At 35.8% G+C, this 15,781-nt stretch overlaps 1 protein-coding gene and 2 long non-coding RNA genes across 3 annotated transcripts in view; 2 read left to right on the top strand and 1 right to left on the bottom strand.

Annotated features, from left to right (window-relative positions):
• Positions 1 to 2,284: 2,284 nt before the first annotated feature.
• The window catches only part of Cals (calsyntenin 1), a 103,636-nt gene continuing 90,139 nt past the window's right edge, over positions 2,285 to 15,781 (top strand). The window contains exon 1 of the mRNA XM_085953945.1: positions 2,285 to 2,514. Within this exon, the coding sequence (XP_085810071.1) occupies positions 2,424 to 2,514 (91 nt within the window). The 5' untranslated portion in view covers positions 2,285 to 2,423. The remainder of the gene's footprint in view (positions 2,515 to 15,781) is intronic.
• LOC147067425 (uncharacterized) lies at positions 6,637 to 11,741 on the top strand. Its single transcript, XR_015071471.1, has 3 exons — positions 6,637 to 7,921; positions 9,227 to 10,255; positions 11,002 to 11,741. It is a non-coding gene; the product is annotated as an uncharacterized LOC147067425 (long non-coding RNA).
• The window catches only part of LOC147067423 (uncharacterized), a 27,181-nt gene continuing 20,793 nt past the window's right edge, over positions 9,394 to 15,781 (bottom strand). Inside the window, exons 2-3 of the long non-coding RNA XR_015071470.1 lie at positions 9,753 to 10,187; positions 9,394 to 9,708 (exon numbers count right to left, since the gene is read on the bottom strand). This is a non-coding gene — a long non-coding RNA (uncharacterized LOC147067423). The remainder of the gene's footprint in view (positions 9,709 to 9,752; positions 10,188 to 15,781) is intronic.

Genomic DNA, 15,781 nt, shown 5'->3' with positions numbered 1-15,781 from the left:
TTGTTCGTATGTTCTTTTTGCTCTACTATTTCGCATGTTTGTTGCTTTATTCGTTCGACGGCCCAAATGGCCCCCCTTGCGTCTTGCTGGCATTGAGACTTTGATACACGCACATAAAAATAGATAAATCAAAATAAATCGTACAAAATTTTGCACGCACTGCGTTGTGATATGCCGAATGAAATGTCAAAATGACGCGACGCTTCTCTTGAATTCTTCTACGTAGCGCCATCTGTCATTCAACAACATAAATAATTTCGTTCTGTTTGAAATACGAAGTATGGTTAAATTTGTTCATACAAAAATAATATAATCGCGATTAAAAAATGGGAGGGTGGGGGTAGGAGGTTGAAAATTTGGAGTTATAGGTATTTTTTATGCCAAATAATAAAAAAAATAGAAAAAAAAATTGTCAAAAAAATAAAAGAAAATTTTTCTGGATAGAGATACCCTAATCACCTAGCGGTATGAAATATACTTGTTGACCTATTCTCATACCTAACAAATATACATAAAAAAAATCATAAAAATCGGTCGAGCCATTTCGGAGGAGTTCGGCCACAAACATCGTGACACGAGATTTTTATATATATAGAGATTGTCATATTGTTGGTTCATTTTTTAAATTCATTGCCCTGCTTAAACTAAACTATAATAGATAAAAATATTGTTCTATCGTAGATATACGAGTATTTTTTGACTATTATGTATTATGGCCTGGTTTCGCAGGGCTTAATGTTTAATTAAATTTCAAAAAATAACCAACAGCATCTGTAAGTTATAGTTTTATTTGAATGAAAATAAATACGTATGACTGACAAAGTTTATTCTGCACTATTTATGGCGGATCTTAACAGCCTACCTCCACCTTTCGCTACTGTTATAATATGGTATGCAATGATGCATTATTTTTTTATGAATAGTTTTACATAACGAAATAAACATTAAATAAAAAACAACCGAATTGTTGTTATAACTGGGTGGTCCATATTTCATTTATTCTACCATCCGCGTGTATTGTTGTGTAACTTTTGAAATATATTTTTTTTAAATAAATCTTGTAAAACCCTTAGGTGCCTGGCGGATGATAAAATTATTTGGGTGCAACAAGATAACAATAATATTATTTTCACTTTATCTTACTACTGGCTTTAACTGGCTACAAACATACTTTGTTGTGTTTTATAAATATTTTCAACAGTGACCATACCCATTGCACGGAATTAGAACCACTTCAAAACAATTTTATAATTATTCAGCGGGTTCAAAGTGTTGAAAAAATAATGATATAATTTACTAGACTAGACAATATAACGTGTATTATTTTAAAGGTAATAATAATATAAATGTAAATGTTAGTTACATATCGGATACTGCAAACACTTTCTATTCTGCATTACGTGCAAAAAATAATCGTTTAAATAACAACAAAAAAGAAAACAGCACTGGAAAGTTTAGAAGATTTTTAGATTTGGTGATCATGTATCTACTTGTCATTTTGGGACGCATGACCCACGGGCCGCAGGTTGTGCATCACTGCTTAGATGAGAACTGGGTAGGTACCTTACTGGTATAGAGAGAATAGGCATAGAAAATTCACTTATAAATATTACCTACCTTGAACTTCGATAAAAAGCCTATATACATAATTTAATTCATTAATATTTACGTACCTACGTACATTGGAATGCGAATACGTAAGATTTTAAATTTCCCGCTATTTAATGAAATGTTACCAGTTATTTAAGGTATTAAAAAGAATGGAATTAAAAAAAATACAGTCAAAGTATCGTAATGACTAATTTATTCCTAATTAAGACACTATTATTGTAAAACTATTCAATTAGCATTTAGAAATCAATTGTTCTTCTAATTATTAATCTGCAATTCTCATCTTAAAATCATTTAAAAACTTTACACACACTACTTGAGTTTCTTATTTTATTATATTATATTTAAAAATATTAGTACTTTTACCAAAATGTGCGAAAACTTCTAAATTGGGCGAGGAAACATATTACTTAACCCGATGAAAGCTAAGAGCTCACCGGTGTGTCGCATACCTACTAACCATACAAGCTAAAGACGCACCGGTGAGTTCACACTATTACGCGTAAATTAATATTATTTTTCAGTTGGTGTTATTGAATATAGGTCCGACATCTGTTAATGACTCACAAAATGAATAATTAAAAAATCGGACAATGATGTTGCTAGTAATAAATTATATGTGGACATTTTGAGAAGTCGCCACATTCTGTGGTGTCTGGCAAATGGCAACCCTACTGTATACAATCGATGAAGATTATATCCGCCATTTGCGAACTCAGTTGAGAGCCGCCCGTGAGATGTGTGTTGTGGTTTGTGTCAAGTGAATCATCAACATTTTGTTATCCATAAATAATTAAAGGACAAAGACGATAATGATTGTGAGAGTATTGTTTGTGGCGTGCCTGTGCATCGCGGCGTGTGCAGCAACCCGCACGACCGAAAAATACGACTTCGACAATGAAGGTAAATTTTTGTTTCTATTTCCCATGCCTCGGTCTTCACCCAAAGCGGGAAGATCTTTTTCAATTGCCAATTAAACTCAATATAGAAGAATATACCGCAAAAGCGAGCAACGCAGTATTTAGAAATTTGTTTGTTTTCGTGGAATTACCAAAAAAATGTTTCCGAAATAGGGTATAATGATGTTAAATGTGTCATACTGTGATATAGATAGGTATACAAAAGCAGCTGCTGTGCCTTAGGTGCAGTATGTGTATACGCTACGATTATCGATCATTTAACTACTTTTTGTGAGGGTCTCTATGGCTTTAACTACGATGTTTATTTCCACACAGATTTCACTAATATTTAACATTATAAAACGTTTTGGTCCATTGCAGGATGACGTACTTATTCTTAATTCAATAACCATCTGTCGCTCCTGTTCAACCTTTCATTTACTTTGGTGTAGTGATGTGTGGGAATTTCGATCTTGGTCGTTTCCATTCATTCAATAAGATTGTCAAAATACTCTAAAATGATATTTATATTGTAGAAGTCATATTATAATGTCATTGTGATTTAGGAACATAATCTATTAATTGTTTCCGTCTTCCATGAGAGGAATAAATATATACCTCTTATCTATCTAAACTATAATTTAAATCTAGGATATCAAAATATAAAATTATAATATGTAGGTACTTTGTTGGTAATTAGTACCACATATAAATATCGATTTGTTTTCATATTTTGTGACCCTGGAAAACGCGAAATAATAAAAAAACGCAGTTCGTCTTTCTGCGATTTTTTGTCTGTATTGTTGAGAATACTAGGTATTAATTTCTGGCCCAAGTAAGTACGTAGGAAGGAGAAAACCAGTTTTGTTCTGTGACAGAAAGAAATATTTTTTATTATTATGGTTGTGGTAACATTTTGATTGTATTTATAATTATTTGCGAATGCTGACAAAAAAATAACTAGCTATCATAAAATTCGTAGGAATAATGGTTCCACATTTAAAAAAAATCTTGAATTGTTTTTGTCCCCCGCTTGTAGTAAATAATCATGTTCGATTATGTACCTACATATTATATATTTTGATCATTATTAACATGTTTACTGAGTAATTTATTTTATGAACAGCCCAAGGAAAAGGGAAGACATTGCGAGTGGGAGTAAGTAGATAATAATATTATTATTATTACTAGGTAGGTAGGTACTCCATAATGTCAAACATTTGACATAGGTAAACTAATTAATAAATTTATTGTTTCAAGGGAGCTCGAGTAATGTTCTCTACCCAACTAGAGACACCAAACACGACGTTAATTATTATTATAATCAATATAAAACGTTGAGATTTAAAGTCACTGCTGACTTTTATTATGGAAGGAGGTGAATACTCAGTAAATATAATTTCGGTACCGTGCTAGGTATGTTTAGTTAGTGTAAATTTGCTTGTCTGACATCTGAAATAATATAACGGATACCTTACTAATATTATTGTGTAAACACAGCGATTGCTTTTCAGCAGGCATTTCCTAGCACTGTGTAAATACATAAATACCATAAATTAATTAATACGATGAGGAAAACGTCTGTTTTTCCTCGAGAGTGTATGATCGATTCGATGAATACGATAAAAAATCAGGTAAAACATCTGTTAGAATAATTTAATTTTTCGTCTTAATATTGCAGAAATGTCAACATTACGAAACAGTTGACACAAGTAAAATAGGTACTAACAATATTCCGTAAATATTTTAATAATTTCTAGCCACTAGTGTTTATAAAGTATAAAATCTGGCCGTGGTAGCGTAAAATCGCCGGAACAAAAAGGATTTTCGAAGTTATTAGTTACCTAATACCTATTTTGTTTACGATAAATAATTATTGACGTTAGCATCTTGCTCAGCGCTATTAGGTACGCACTTGCTCTGGGTCCAAACACATAAAAAATAACACGTGAATTGCCGGACCCGGGAATCGACCCCCACGAGTAATATAAAAGAATTAACTATTTCTTTTATTCGACGAATAATTCGCAAGATTTAAGAATGTGCCATTCTAACTATTGAACATACATAATTTTGAAAAACACTTCTGAGAAAATATATTATAACCAACCTTGGAAGAGCGCTGATGAATAAAGTACTAAGTGTCAATAGTTAAAGTTTGTCGCAATTAGTATGTCACCTCGTAGCATAGTGGTCTATGTGCAGGGCGCGAAACCCAAGAGATGCAGGTTCGATGTCTTACATTTTTCAAAAAGATTTTTTCTATTGGTTGTAAGTAATATATTTTCTCAGAAGTGTTTTTCAAATTTATATATGTTTAATATAAAGGAGTTCGATTATGTGGTAAATGAACCTTGAAAAGGACAAATTTTAAACTGTCCACTGGCATAATATAAATTATTCGAAACAAAAGAAATGAAATTTCCTGTCAGATCGATGAATTGATTATAACACGAATGTTCATAATATTTAAGTAAGTAGGTACGTGCCTGCTATGTAAATATTGTAAACCCTTTTTCTGTGCAAGAAGAAAAAATCCTAGTCCTTAAAAAATACGCGAAAGAATGAAGTACCTATAATAGTTTTCTTAAAATTAATAGATTTTGTTGTTTTATTTTACCGCAAATGTCCTAATTTGTGTACTTTTAATTAAACGGTATTTTTTTCTATTGGATATTTTTTGATATATCTACATATCGGCATTGTGAGAATATACAAACTACTGAATCCACGTACTTCATTTTTTCTTTTAGGTACTTCACCGAAAATGAAATTAAATCATCCGTGAAATTTTAATTAAAATTGAAGCGCCATAATATATGTATGTATATTTGCGGACAAGCGACATAGCAACAAAAGAGATGCCAATGATTAAAAGCCCATGTTCCACGAAGACTGCGTAAATTTAATAATATAGGTAAAGGTAAATCGTTTTACAGTGGCACCATGGGTACGGCAAGTGCGGCTTGCAGTTGTAGTGGTATTGTTTGCTAGCATTGAAACAGGCATTGTCGCAAGCAATTCAATACACGCGCTAATCGCCTATGGTGCCATTGTAGAATGATTTACCTATACTATTATGAAAGTGGAGCCAAGGAAAAGATTACTACGGCTAACCGTTAATAGGCTGCAAGGTATTTCGCATTGCAGATTTCAGATATTTAGTTCATTTTTATTTTTTGTTTTTCGTATAACCAATGTTCATATAAATATTATGCCGAGCCTAGACAAATTTAATTTACATAAATCAGTTCGGTGAACATTGAATATTGTATACTTACAAACATTTCTATCCGAACATTTTATTCAAAACATTTGGATTTTTGTTTTCCGATGCGGATGGGAAACATTTTAACATAATTGCTCTGGATTAGTTTCATGTTTCCATTACAGACCCATCAATTACTTAAAACTATGATTTCATTACCTCTCCTATTTAGGTGTGTAGGCACTTCTTTGGTTAGGTATCATATTATTTTAACTCCCTCTGCAGTAGGGATTCTAATCCCGGGATCCCGAACTATTTTCGATACCTATGAATCCCGGGATTGGTAAACATAATCCCGAAACTTTCGGGATTGATTTTTTTATCAATTTTTATGGAAAATAAAATAAAAACGAAAATATAACAGAACAAATATTTTAATTAACCTACATTAAAAATAAACTGAGTTTGAATGAAGTTTGATTTATTACCTATGTGTTGCCAATTCTTTTTATTTTTTACATACAATAAAAATGAGAAAGATTGGAAGAAATCAATGCTTCGCACTTTTAACAAAGTAATTCCACCATGATCTCATACGTTTTACGACAGTTTCATATTTGGCTAATTAGATTTATGAAACGGAAAGGCCATAAACCATGATTTACTTTACTATTTTTAATCTCGCTAACCCATTCATCAAGTTTTTACTATCAGAAACAGCAATATCATATAATAAATGTAAACACTATACACAATATTGATTCTACGAAATTTTATAAATGAAAATCGTTTAGATTTTTAAATAGTTTAACATAAATTAAAAATTCCACATAATATGTACGATTCTGTAACATCCGTGATATGAATTTGAGAAATATAATAAATAGATCAAGAAACATTTTTTACTCCTTTACACCTATGCATTATTATGTATTTCCAAGATTGAAAGTACACAATATTAACAATAAAATGTCATAATATAAATTTAATTATACTAGATTTATTTTTGACCGATTTTATCAATGTTTTTTGTATATATAAAAATTTTATATTAACTATCGAAAAAATCGTCGGGAAAAAAAAGGGGTCGTCGAATTGTAATCCCGAAATCCCGGGATCAAAAATTTGACTCGAGATTGGATTCCCTACTCTGCAGTGACTTTGCATGTACATACCTACTTACTCATCTAATGCATTCATATGATTCATGTTAGTGAATAACGTAGCATATGCGCCATATTATGTACACGATTATTCGTATTATTCATCTGCAGTATTATCTTATCATTTTAGCGAACTTCCGCGCTCTGACATGTTCGGCTCTTTTTGCGTGATTCTGCCATACAAGACACCGGATTGTCAGACGTCCTGTGCAATTTCCTGTTTAAATTAAATAATATACAACAGACAATGAATAATTCAGTAGGTTAGTGACTAATATTAATAAACAAATTAACAAGAATTCCAATATAATTTGAATTGTGAGCTGCCCACCTATACCAGTCTCCTAGTCTCGGCATACATACGTAGCTCTCGTACACTCATACAAGATCTTGGAGATGGATAAAGTGAGGTATGTTCAGACGTCTACGAAAACTTTATATATGGGAATATAATATGACTGTGAAGCTGTTGAAAGTTTTGCTAATGCTGAGGCTAGCTGAATGTAATTTCGTATTGAAGATTCATCTGTAAGCGCACATTATACTTTTGTGGCGTTAGATTCGTTTGACAGGGCTGTACTGATATGAAAATGCATTGGAATTTATGTGTTACAAACATAACATAAAGTATACACAATAAAAAAACAATGATACCTACTTATCTGTAAGTAGGAAGGTACATCATGCGTACAGTAGGTATAACAAAATATCGTTGCAAAGGCATTTTTTTTTTAAATATGGGTATCATTTCAATTAATTAATTAATTAAAGACTGCGGAATCGCCATAAACTGTTGTAATTCAAATAGATTCTGCGAACCCTTCTGGCAATGGTCTTAAAACTCTTCGGGTGAGGTGTGCATAAGGCACTACGAAACTTTTAGGGCTTACAATATTTATTTCACTTGAAAATACAAAAACAAAAAATTGAAAATAAGCAATACCTGCCGATTTTAATTAATTATTTTCATTCACATTGTATCCTTACCGAAACAAACACAGACACAGTGTCGTGTGTACTTTCAGTTTAATGTTACGAGGGTGGGTCAATAATTCCTTAGAAAAAAGCATTAAAACAGTTTTTATTTTTGTATTTTTTTTTATTTCTCAACATAATCTCCTTGGAGCTCAATACACTTGGTTAGACGTTTCTCAATTTTTTTTAAACCGTCAGAAAAATAAGTTTTCGGAAGGTCCTCAAAATAAGCATTTGTCCGATCGATGACTTCTTCATTTGAAAAAAAACGTTGTCCACTTAGCCATTTTTTTAAGTTTGGGAAAAGGAAAAAGTCACTGGGGGCTAAATCTGGCGAATACGGTGGGTGGTCGACCAATTCGAACTTCAATTCTTCAATTTTAGCCATTGATCGTAAACATGTGTGAACACGGGCATTGTCCTGATGAAAGAGGATTTTTTTCCTGTTTAAATGAGGCCGTTTTTCTTCAATTTTGTTTTTTAGCTGGTCCAATAAAGATGCATAATAATCCCCTGTTATTGTTTTTCCTTTTTCCAAAAAGTCAACGAAAATAATGTCACGTGCATCCCAAAATACAGTAGCCATAACCTTACCAGCTGATTTTACGGTTTTCGCCTTCTTTGGACATGGTTTGCCTTCGCAATCCACTGCTTTGACTGTTCTTTCGTCTCGGGAGTATAGTGGTGTATCCATGTTTCATCTACAGTCACAAAACGACGAAAAAATTCATCCGGATTGCGTTGCATGAGCGACAACAGGGCTTTAGAGGCCACCACCCTATTGCGTTTATTGTCGACTGTGAGCAAACGCGGCACCCATCTTGCAGAAATATTTTTCATGCCCAATTTGTCATGTAAAATAAAAATGACGCTACCTTTTGAGATCCCTGTAACCTCAATTATCTCACTCAACTTTAATCTTCGGTCACTTAACACCATATCGTGGATTTTATTGATCATTTCTGGTGTAGTCACCTCTACAGGACGTCCTGAGCGTGGTTCATCCTTTGTTGATGTACGACCACGTTTAAATTCATTTAACCAGTTATAAATAGTTGCAAGTGAAGGAGCAGATATGCCGTGAACTAAATCCAACTCATTTTTTATTTCCTTTGCTGTTAACCCTTTTATATTAAAATGTTTAATAACAGCTCTAAACTCAATTTTCTCCATTTTCCATTTTTCCATTTTCCACAAGCAAATTTTTTTTTGAAATGTACGAGAAACACACAACAACCCGACCAATCTGATTGAAACTTCGCAGCATACTGAATCGGTAGTGCCGCTGCATGAAAACAAACCGCTTACAGTACTAATCGCGCCACCTGTCGGCTTTTCTAAGGACTTATTGACCCACCCTCGTAACTTAGCGATCGGAATAGGTATATGGCCACCTAGTACATTGCTAGCATTGTCATTCTTTGTGACCTGGAATATTGCCATAATAACACCACGAAGTACGGAGAAATTTCGTAAATTTTCGATCTTCTAATTTAAAATTTCAGATCGATGGTTTTAAAAATAACTGACTAAAGCCTATGAAAGTCTGAAAATGCCCCTGGATGTACATATTATATTACATGCAAGTAAACACTGTTGTGTTGTAAGTGAAATGGATTAGGATTAGATCATTATACTTAAATATACTTTGGGTATTGTCAGGGTAAGATTAAAAAGTTGCCCAATTCCGATCTCGAGTTTTATGGATAATGTTTTAAGTAGAAATCACCCTATCTACCAAGCAAATGAAATCTCTGCATTTCCCGAAATATGATGCTGGTGCGGCTAGTTCGATTTGACCAATTTATTGTATTGTGTCTGAATCATAGAGAATATGATAACTAGCGGGAAACTATATGGCATATTTATGGCAATTTATGGCATATTTATGGCAACTATATGGCAATATTGTGTTCAGCGGGGTGATTCTCAAGTGTGGCATAATTCATTGCGTAAGTTTCGCTGATAAGTATCGCTTACTTGGCTTGAACTTAAAAGTACATAATGTACATACATTTATGTACCAGTAAGTTACTGCATATTTCATTTGGCATCATTCAGTACAAGATATTATGTTATAATAATGATAACAGCGACTTGCAGACAATTCCCACCTTGTTTCAAAATGTAGCATCATTCTAAACACCCCATTCTATGTAGCCATTATCGTCTCTACTCCACGTGCAGAATAATAATATTCATGTTTAATTGAAAGCTTTTGACGTAAATATAAATTTGATACAATTATGTTGTATGTACAATTACAAATTAGCCTATGAAAATAAACCTTCCTCTGATACCCTGTTTGTTAAACCACATGATACCTATGTACTCGTATTATGTGACTATTTACAACTTGATTTACATATTGATGATACGAGTATTTGACAATAATAGTTGTGTCATACCACACCATACATCAGTGGCGAAGGGTGGAGGTAAGCTGTTAAGATCCGCCATAAATAGTGCACATTAAACTTTTTCAGACATACATATTTGTTATCATTGAAATAAGACTACAATTAACAGATAGTGTAGGTTAGATTTTAAAATTCAATTAAACCCTGAGAAACCAAGCCATAATAGATATTAGTCAAAAAATACATGTCTATCTATAAAATATCTAAAATTATGCAATTAAATCATACATAACTTTGAGTATTTTATAGATAGAATAATATTTTTTATTTATTATAGTTTGGTTTACGCAGGGCTTAATGAATCAAAAAAATGAAGCAAAAATATGTGTAATATGTAGTTTTAATCCAACGAAAACAAATAACTATGAATGAAAAATTGTACACAATTTTGTCGCATTGCCCAAATTAGACCAAATCTATTATGGTTTCGTTTAGACAGGGTTTAATTGATTTTTAAAAACTAACTAATACCATCTGTAAATTGTAGTCTTAGTTCAATAAAAACAAATACATATGACTAACAAAGTTTAGTGTGCACTATTTATAGCGAATCTTAACAGCTTACCTCCACCCTTCGCCACTGCCATACATACAAAAGATGCCAACCAGATACTAAAAATCAGGAACTGGAAAAGACGTGCGGAGGACCGTTCCGGCTGGAGGACAGCGATGGAGGAGGCCAGGGCTCGACTTGAGCTGTAGTGCCATCGAAGAAGAAGAAGAAGTTGTGTCATATACCGTACTGAAAAAAAGTTTTTAATTTGTCTCGTAATAACTCTTGCTGACGCGCTTTTCGGGTGATAAATATAATATTGTAAATAATCTAACCCCATAAATAATTAATTTTCGTAAAAAAACGTCCCTTACGCCCTTTTTGGTTTGACAATCTTGACAATCTTTAAGTATATGAATATCTGAAAAGTTTATCCATCGGCTGAGTAAACGCATATCGGTGACAACTTTTTACCCTATCTTTTTTTACGTGGGAAACCATTGAAACACACCCTAACTCGGGCTCGAATTTCTTTGGAAAATCAATAGTATATCATCTCGGAATGACTCACTGGCTTTTTCATCGATGATAGGCTCTGGTGAAAAATCTCATCGGACTCGCAGTACACACCCAGAATTCGCGCACAGCCTTTCATTCTCGGCAAAAAGTTGTAAGTGACAAATTGTTCATTTCGCTGCAAAGCACTTCGCACATCACATTCAATCTGATATAATCGTTAACTTTGAATTTTCAGTAGATTTGTAAGCGTCAAGATACGAATTCAGACATTCAAAGTAGCGATTAAATCAGCGTGGATCGCGAGAAGATAACTGTGAAAAGAGGTTTCTTGCGGAGTTTACTGTTTTGTCACCTAATCTAAGAGTTTTTACTCGCCAGATTGCATAAGCCTACTAATATCAATTATTTCCTCCAAAATAAAATATAGAGGACATTTGAAGTTTTCTATAAGTGAAAAACAAAAAAATCACTTTTCACAGACTAATTTATTCATAACAAACATCTTATGAATAAAATTACTAAATTATTGTAAGTATTTTAGATTAATTATGTTAATTATTCAATCTTCAGAGGTTTTTTTATAAGCACCTGTCAAATAAAATATGTATACTTATAGAGTCGAAATATCGAAGAAATAAAAGTGAGAATCGTCTGTTTTTTATACCAACGATATCATAATAATATTTAATTCTAGATATTTTCAGCTGATTTTTATTCACTTCGAAATCTGATCTTATTCCAATATTCTGGGAGTATTTATCATTTTATACTCTTCCTGAGTAATTCGCAAGACTCATTTACGTATTAGCTTGGTCTAGCGGAGACGCCGAACGTCAATTAGTATTGAATCCACGCGTTTTATTACAAATGTTTTTTTTAAATTTATTATACCTATTACAAAAACACTGCTTTCACACAACTCTATGCTTGCACTCAAAAGAGAGCATTCCAATGAATATTTGAAAATTAACAAAAAGAAAACATCTGTAACTTTAAATTATAAACATATCTATTAGTATCTACATGATAAATTAAGATTTAAATACATATTTATATTATAATGTTGTGCATTTGACATCCATACGTTTTGTTGCTGGTGGATTACATCGCGACTGGTGTATAGGTTTAAACTTTAAATGTTAAGTAGGTACTTTTAGAGAGAGATTTCCATGAATGAATAATTTTGTAAGTATAGATATTTTTTACAATACATAACTTTACATTATTATACGGTAAGTAATTAGTAGTGAAGTTGTTATCTTATCATACAAATGTTATCTATCATTGTTGACAAAAATTATGAATAAATTGCGGCAGATGAGAACTTCTCGTTGCGAAAGCAGATTTTATGAAACTGTAGATTATAGAATTTTTTTATATTCCGTAGATATGATCATAAAGTATATCTCTTGTAGTATGTTGGTACTTGGTTTTATTATTGTTTGGCGCCCTCTGTGGAGCACGATTAGATAGATCACGTGGCTCTAATCACGCGGCTGGGTCGAATTCTCACGTTTTTTTCCCGATCAATATCTGTGTCTGGGTTTAGCGAATGCTGAACCACCAAATATGTAAATCTTAATGGAGATTAAACATAATATGAAAGAACCTTTGGTCAAGTGATTAGGTTACCTACCAATGACATCGCATTGCAGGTTAATCTAAAGAGAAGTTCACACGTCTACGCCGATGTAAGATTTATTTGGCAATTTTCAGGGCGTATGAAAAGCAATCCGTCACGATGAGTAGATAAGCAGCCAATAATACATCACGTCGACATTTTATTTAATTGAAAAATTCTGTGAACTCGTTTTAAACCACACGCGAGTAAGTAAAAAGCGTAAAAAATAGTCATATTATTATAATATAAAATAATATTCTTCTTCTTTTGCCATATCCGCCCCTTAACTGGAGCATATGGGCACCACGCGGCGCCTCCAAGAATCCCTGTCGCTCGCCAGTCTTCTTGCTTCGTTCCAGGTCAAACCAGCATCCCGTAGCTCCGCCGTATACACTCTGTAGATTGTATTTAGCGGCCTTCCAGGACGCCGGAATCCGGTCGACTTGAAGAACAGGCAAGCCAGGTTGAAGTTCTCTTCTGGCATCCGCAGCACGTGGCCGAGCCAGGTCCAACGTCGCCTCTTCACTTTCAGCGTGATGAGAGGCTGCTTGGTGCGTTCTCTTATCTCCTCGTTGCTCCTAAAGTCATACCACCGCACACCCAGTATTCGTCGCAAAACATCTGTTTTCGAAGCTCAGTATACGGTTGCTCTGAGCCTTCGTAAGGTGCCATGATTCGCTACCGTAAAGCAGCACCGTCAGAATGCAAGCGTCAAATAGGCGGCGTTTGGTTTTGACCGAGTACAATCGTGAGTCCCAGACATTCCGCATCGAGTTGAATGTTGCTCCAGCCATTCCCATTCGGATAGCGAGCTCTTTCTGCAAAATGCCATCTCTCGTGATGTGTACCCCCAGATACTTGAAGCTGTCGACGCTCTCGATGTTTTGTCCGTCGCTAATCAGAGGGAAATCTGGATCAGGACAGGTGCTATTACACAAGACATTGGTTTTCTTCGCGTTGATTTTCAAACCAACGCGAGAGGAGTTGTTATGCAACCTGTCGATTGTCTTTTGAATGCCCTCGATTGAGTTGTCGAATAGGACAGCGTCATCGGCGTATTCTAGGTCGCATAGCTTCACCGTGGGGGTAACAGGTATGCCTCGGTCGGGTGGTATTGACTTCCGTAGTATGAAGTCAAAGAGAATGATGAAAAGAAACGGTGCAAGGACACAACCCTGTCTGACTCCGGTCGTGACCCCGAACCATTCCGTGACAGTGTCTCCAATTCTGACACAGTATTCGCTATTCTCGTGCAGGCTTTTGATTATGGCAATGATCTTGGGAGGGATCCCGTATGCTCCCAGTATCGTCCAGAGGGAGGGGCGGTGCGGATTGTCGAAAGCCTTCTCATAATCCACAAAGCAGCAGGCCATCGGACTGTTCAGCTCATGGCTCTGCTGGAGAAGACATCGAAGGTTGTGGATTTGGTCTGCACACGCTCGACCAGGTAGAAACCCGGCTTGGTTTTTCCTGAGGACGTGCATTATTGGGTCCCTTATTCTCATCAAGAGGATGTTTGCCAAAATCTTTCCCGGAACACTGAGTAGCGTAATGCCTCGGTAATTGTCGCAGCTTAGATGGTCACCTTTTTTGTGAAGTGTGATGATTTCACCGTTCACCCAGTCCCTTAGACAGCGCTCTTCTTCACATTCCTTTGTCATCAAATGAAACATAGGGTGCAGGATTGCGCTCAGGCTGTACTTGAGGAATTCAGGATGAATCCCGTCTCCCCCCGGTGCCTTTCCGTTCTTGAGCCTTTTCACAGCCGATTTTATCTCGGTGTGCGTGGGCGGGCAATCGGAAATGTCGGTCGCTCGGGGAATGTCCAAAAGTAAAGCTTCCGCAGATATGTCAAAGGGATCCAAAGGGGGTGGGCGGTTCAGCACTCCGCAGAAATGATTCTTCAAAATCTTCTTGACACATTCTGCGTCAGACGTCCATTGGGACCACGAATGGCTCCGGGAGTCGGTGGTCGCCTGCCGCAGACTTCATGGGTGATTCGGAAGAGTTTCCTGGTGTCATTTCTGCTTGCTGCCTCCTCTGCCGCTTCAATTTGCCGGTTCATAAAATTGCGCTTGTCCAACCGCACTGATCGTTTGACTACCCTGTCTTGGGTTTGGTAGTCAGTCCGGCGGTCCTCGGTTCGGTCGGGGTCTGTCTCCTCGTCTCTCAGGGCTTTCAGCCTGGCTCGTTTTCCAATTTCAGCCCACGTTTCGTCAGACATCCACTTTGGCTGCTCACTCCTTCTGGTACCAAGGACGGTACGGGCCGACGACACAATCGCACTCTTTATGAGGCTCTAGTCCGCCTCAATGAGGTCGGATTCAGATGTGTGCCGCTCGTAGATACGATCTACACTATCTCGTACAGCAGTTTCGAAGTCGATCCGAACTCTGCGGCGTCGGAGCTTATCAATGTCAATTTGTTCGCGCTTTGGAGGCCTCGCCTGGCGACTGAGTTTTACTCGGATGTTTTCAATGAGTAACTCATGATCGCTATGGATATCGGCGCCTCTGTAAGTACGCACGTCGAGAAGTTCCTTTCGGTGCTTCAAGCTGTACAAGAAGTGATCAATCTGCGTCCTAGTCTGTCCATCAGGAGACGTCCACGTATATTTGTGAATATCTTTGTGGGGAAAAACAGTGCCTCCGATGGCGAGCTCGTTCAGAGTGGCAAACTCCACGAGCCTCTCACCATTATCGTTGGGTCACCGAGGCCGTGTCGTCCCATCACCGTAGGGCCAAGCACCGGGTCTGCTCCTACTCGGGGAAAAACAGTGCCTCCGATGGCGAGCTCGTTCAGAGTGGCAAACTCCACGAGCCTCTCACCATTATCGTTGGGTCACCGAGGCCGTGTCGTCCCATCACCGTAG

The sequence above is a fragment of the Rhyacophila brunnea genome, unplaced genomic scaffold, assembly GCF_057557595.1.
Source record: "Rhyacophila brunnea isolate RB1 unplaced genomic scaffold, BYU_Rbru_1.0 scaffold_4, whole genome shotgun sequence".
Taxonomy (NCBI): domain Eukaryota; kingdom Metazoa; phylum Arthropoda; class Insecta; order Trichoptera; family Rhyacophilidae; genus Rhyacophila; species Rhyacophila brunnea.
This window is presented reverse-complemented; position numbering and strand designations above follow the sequence as displayed.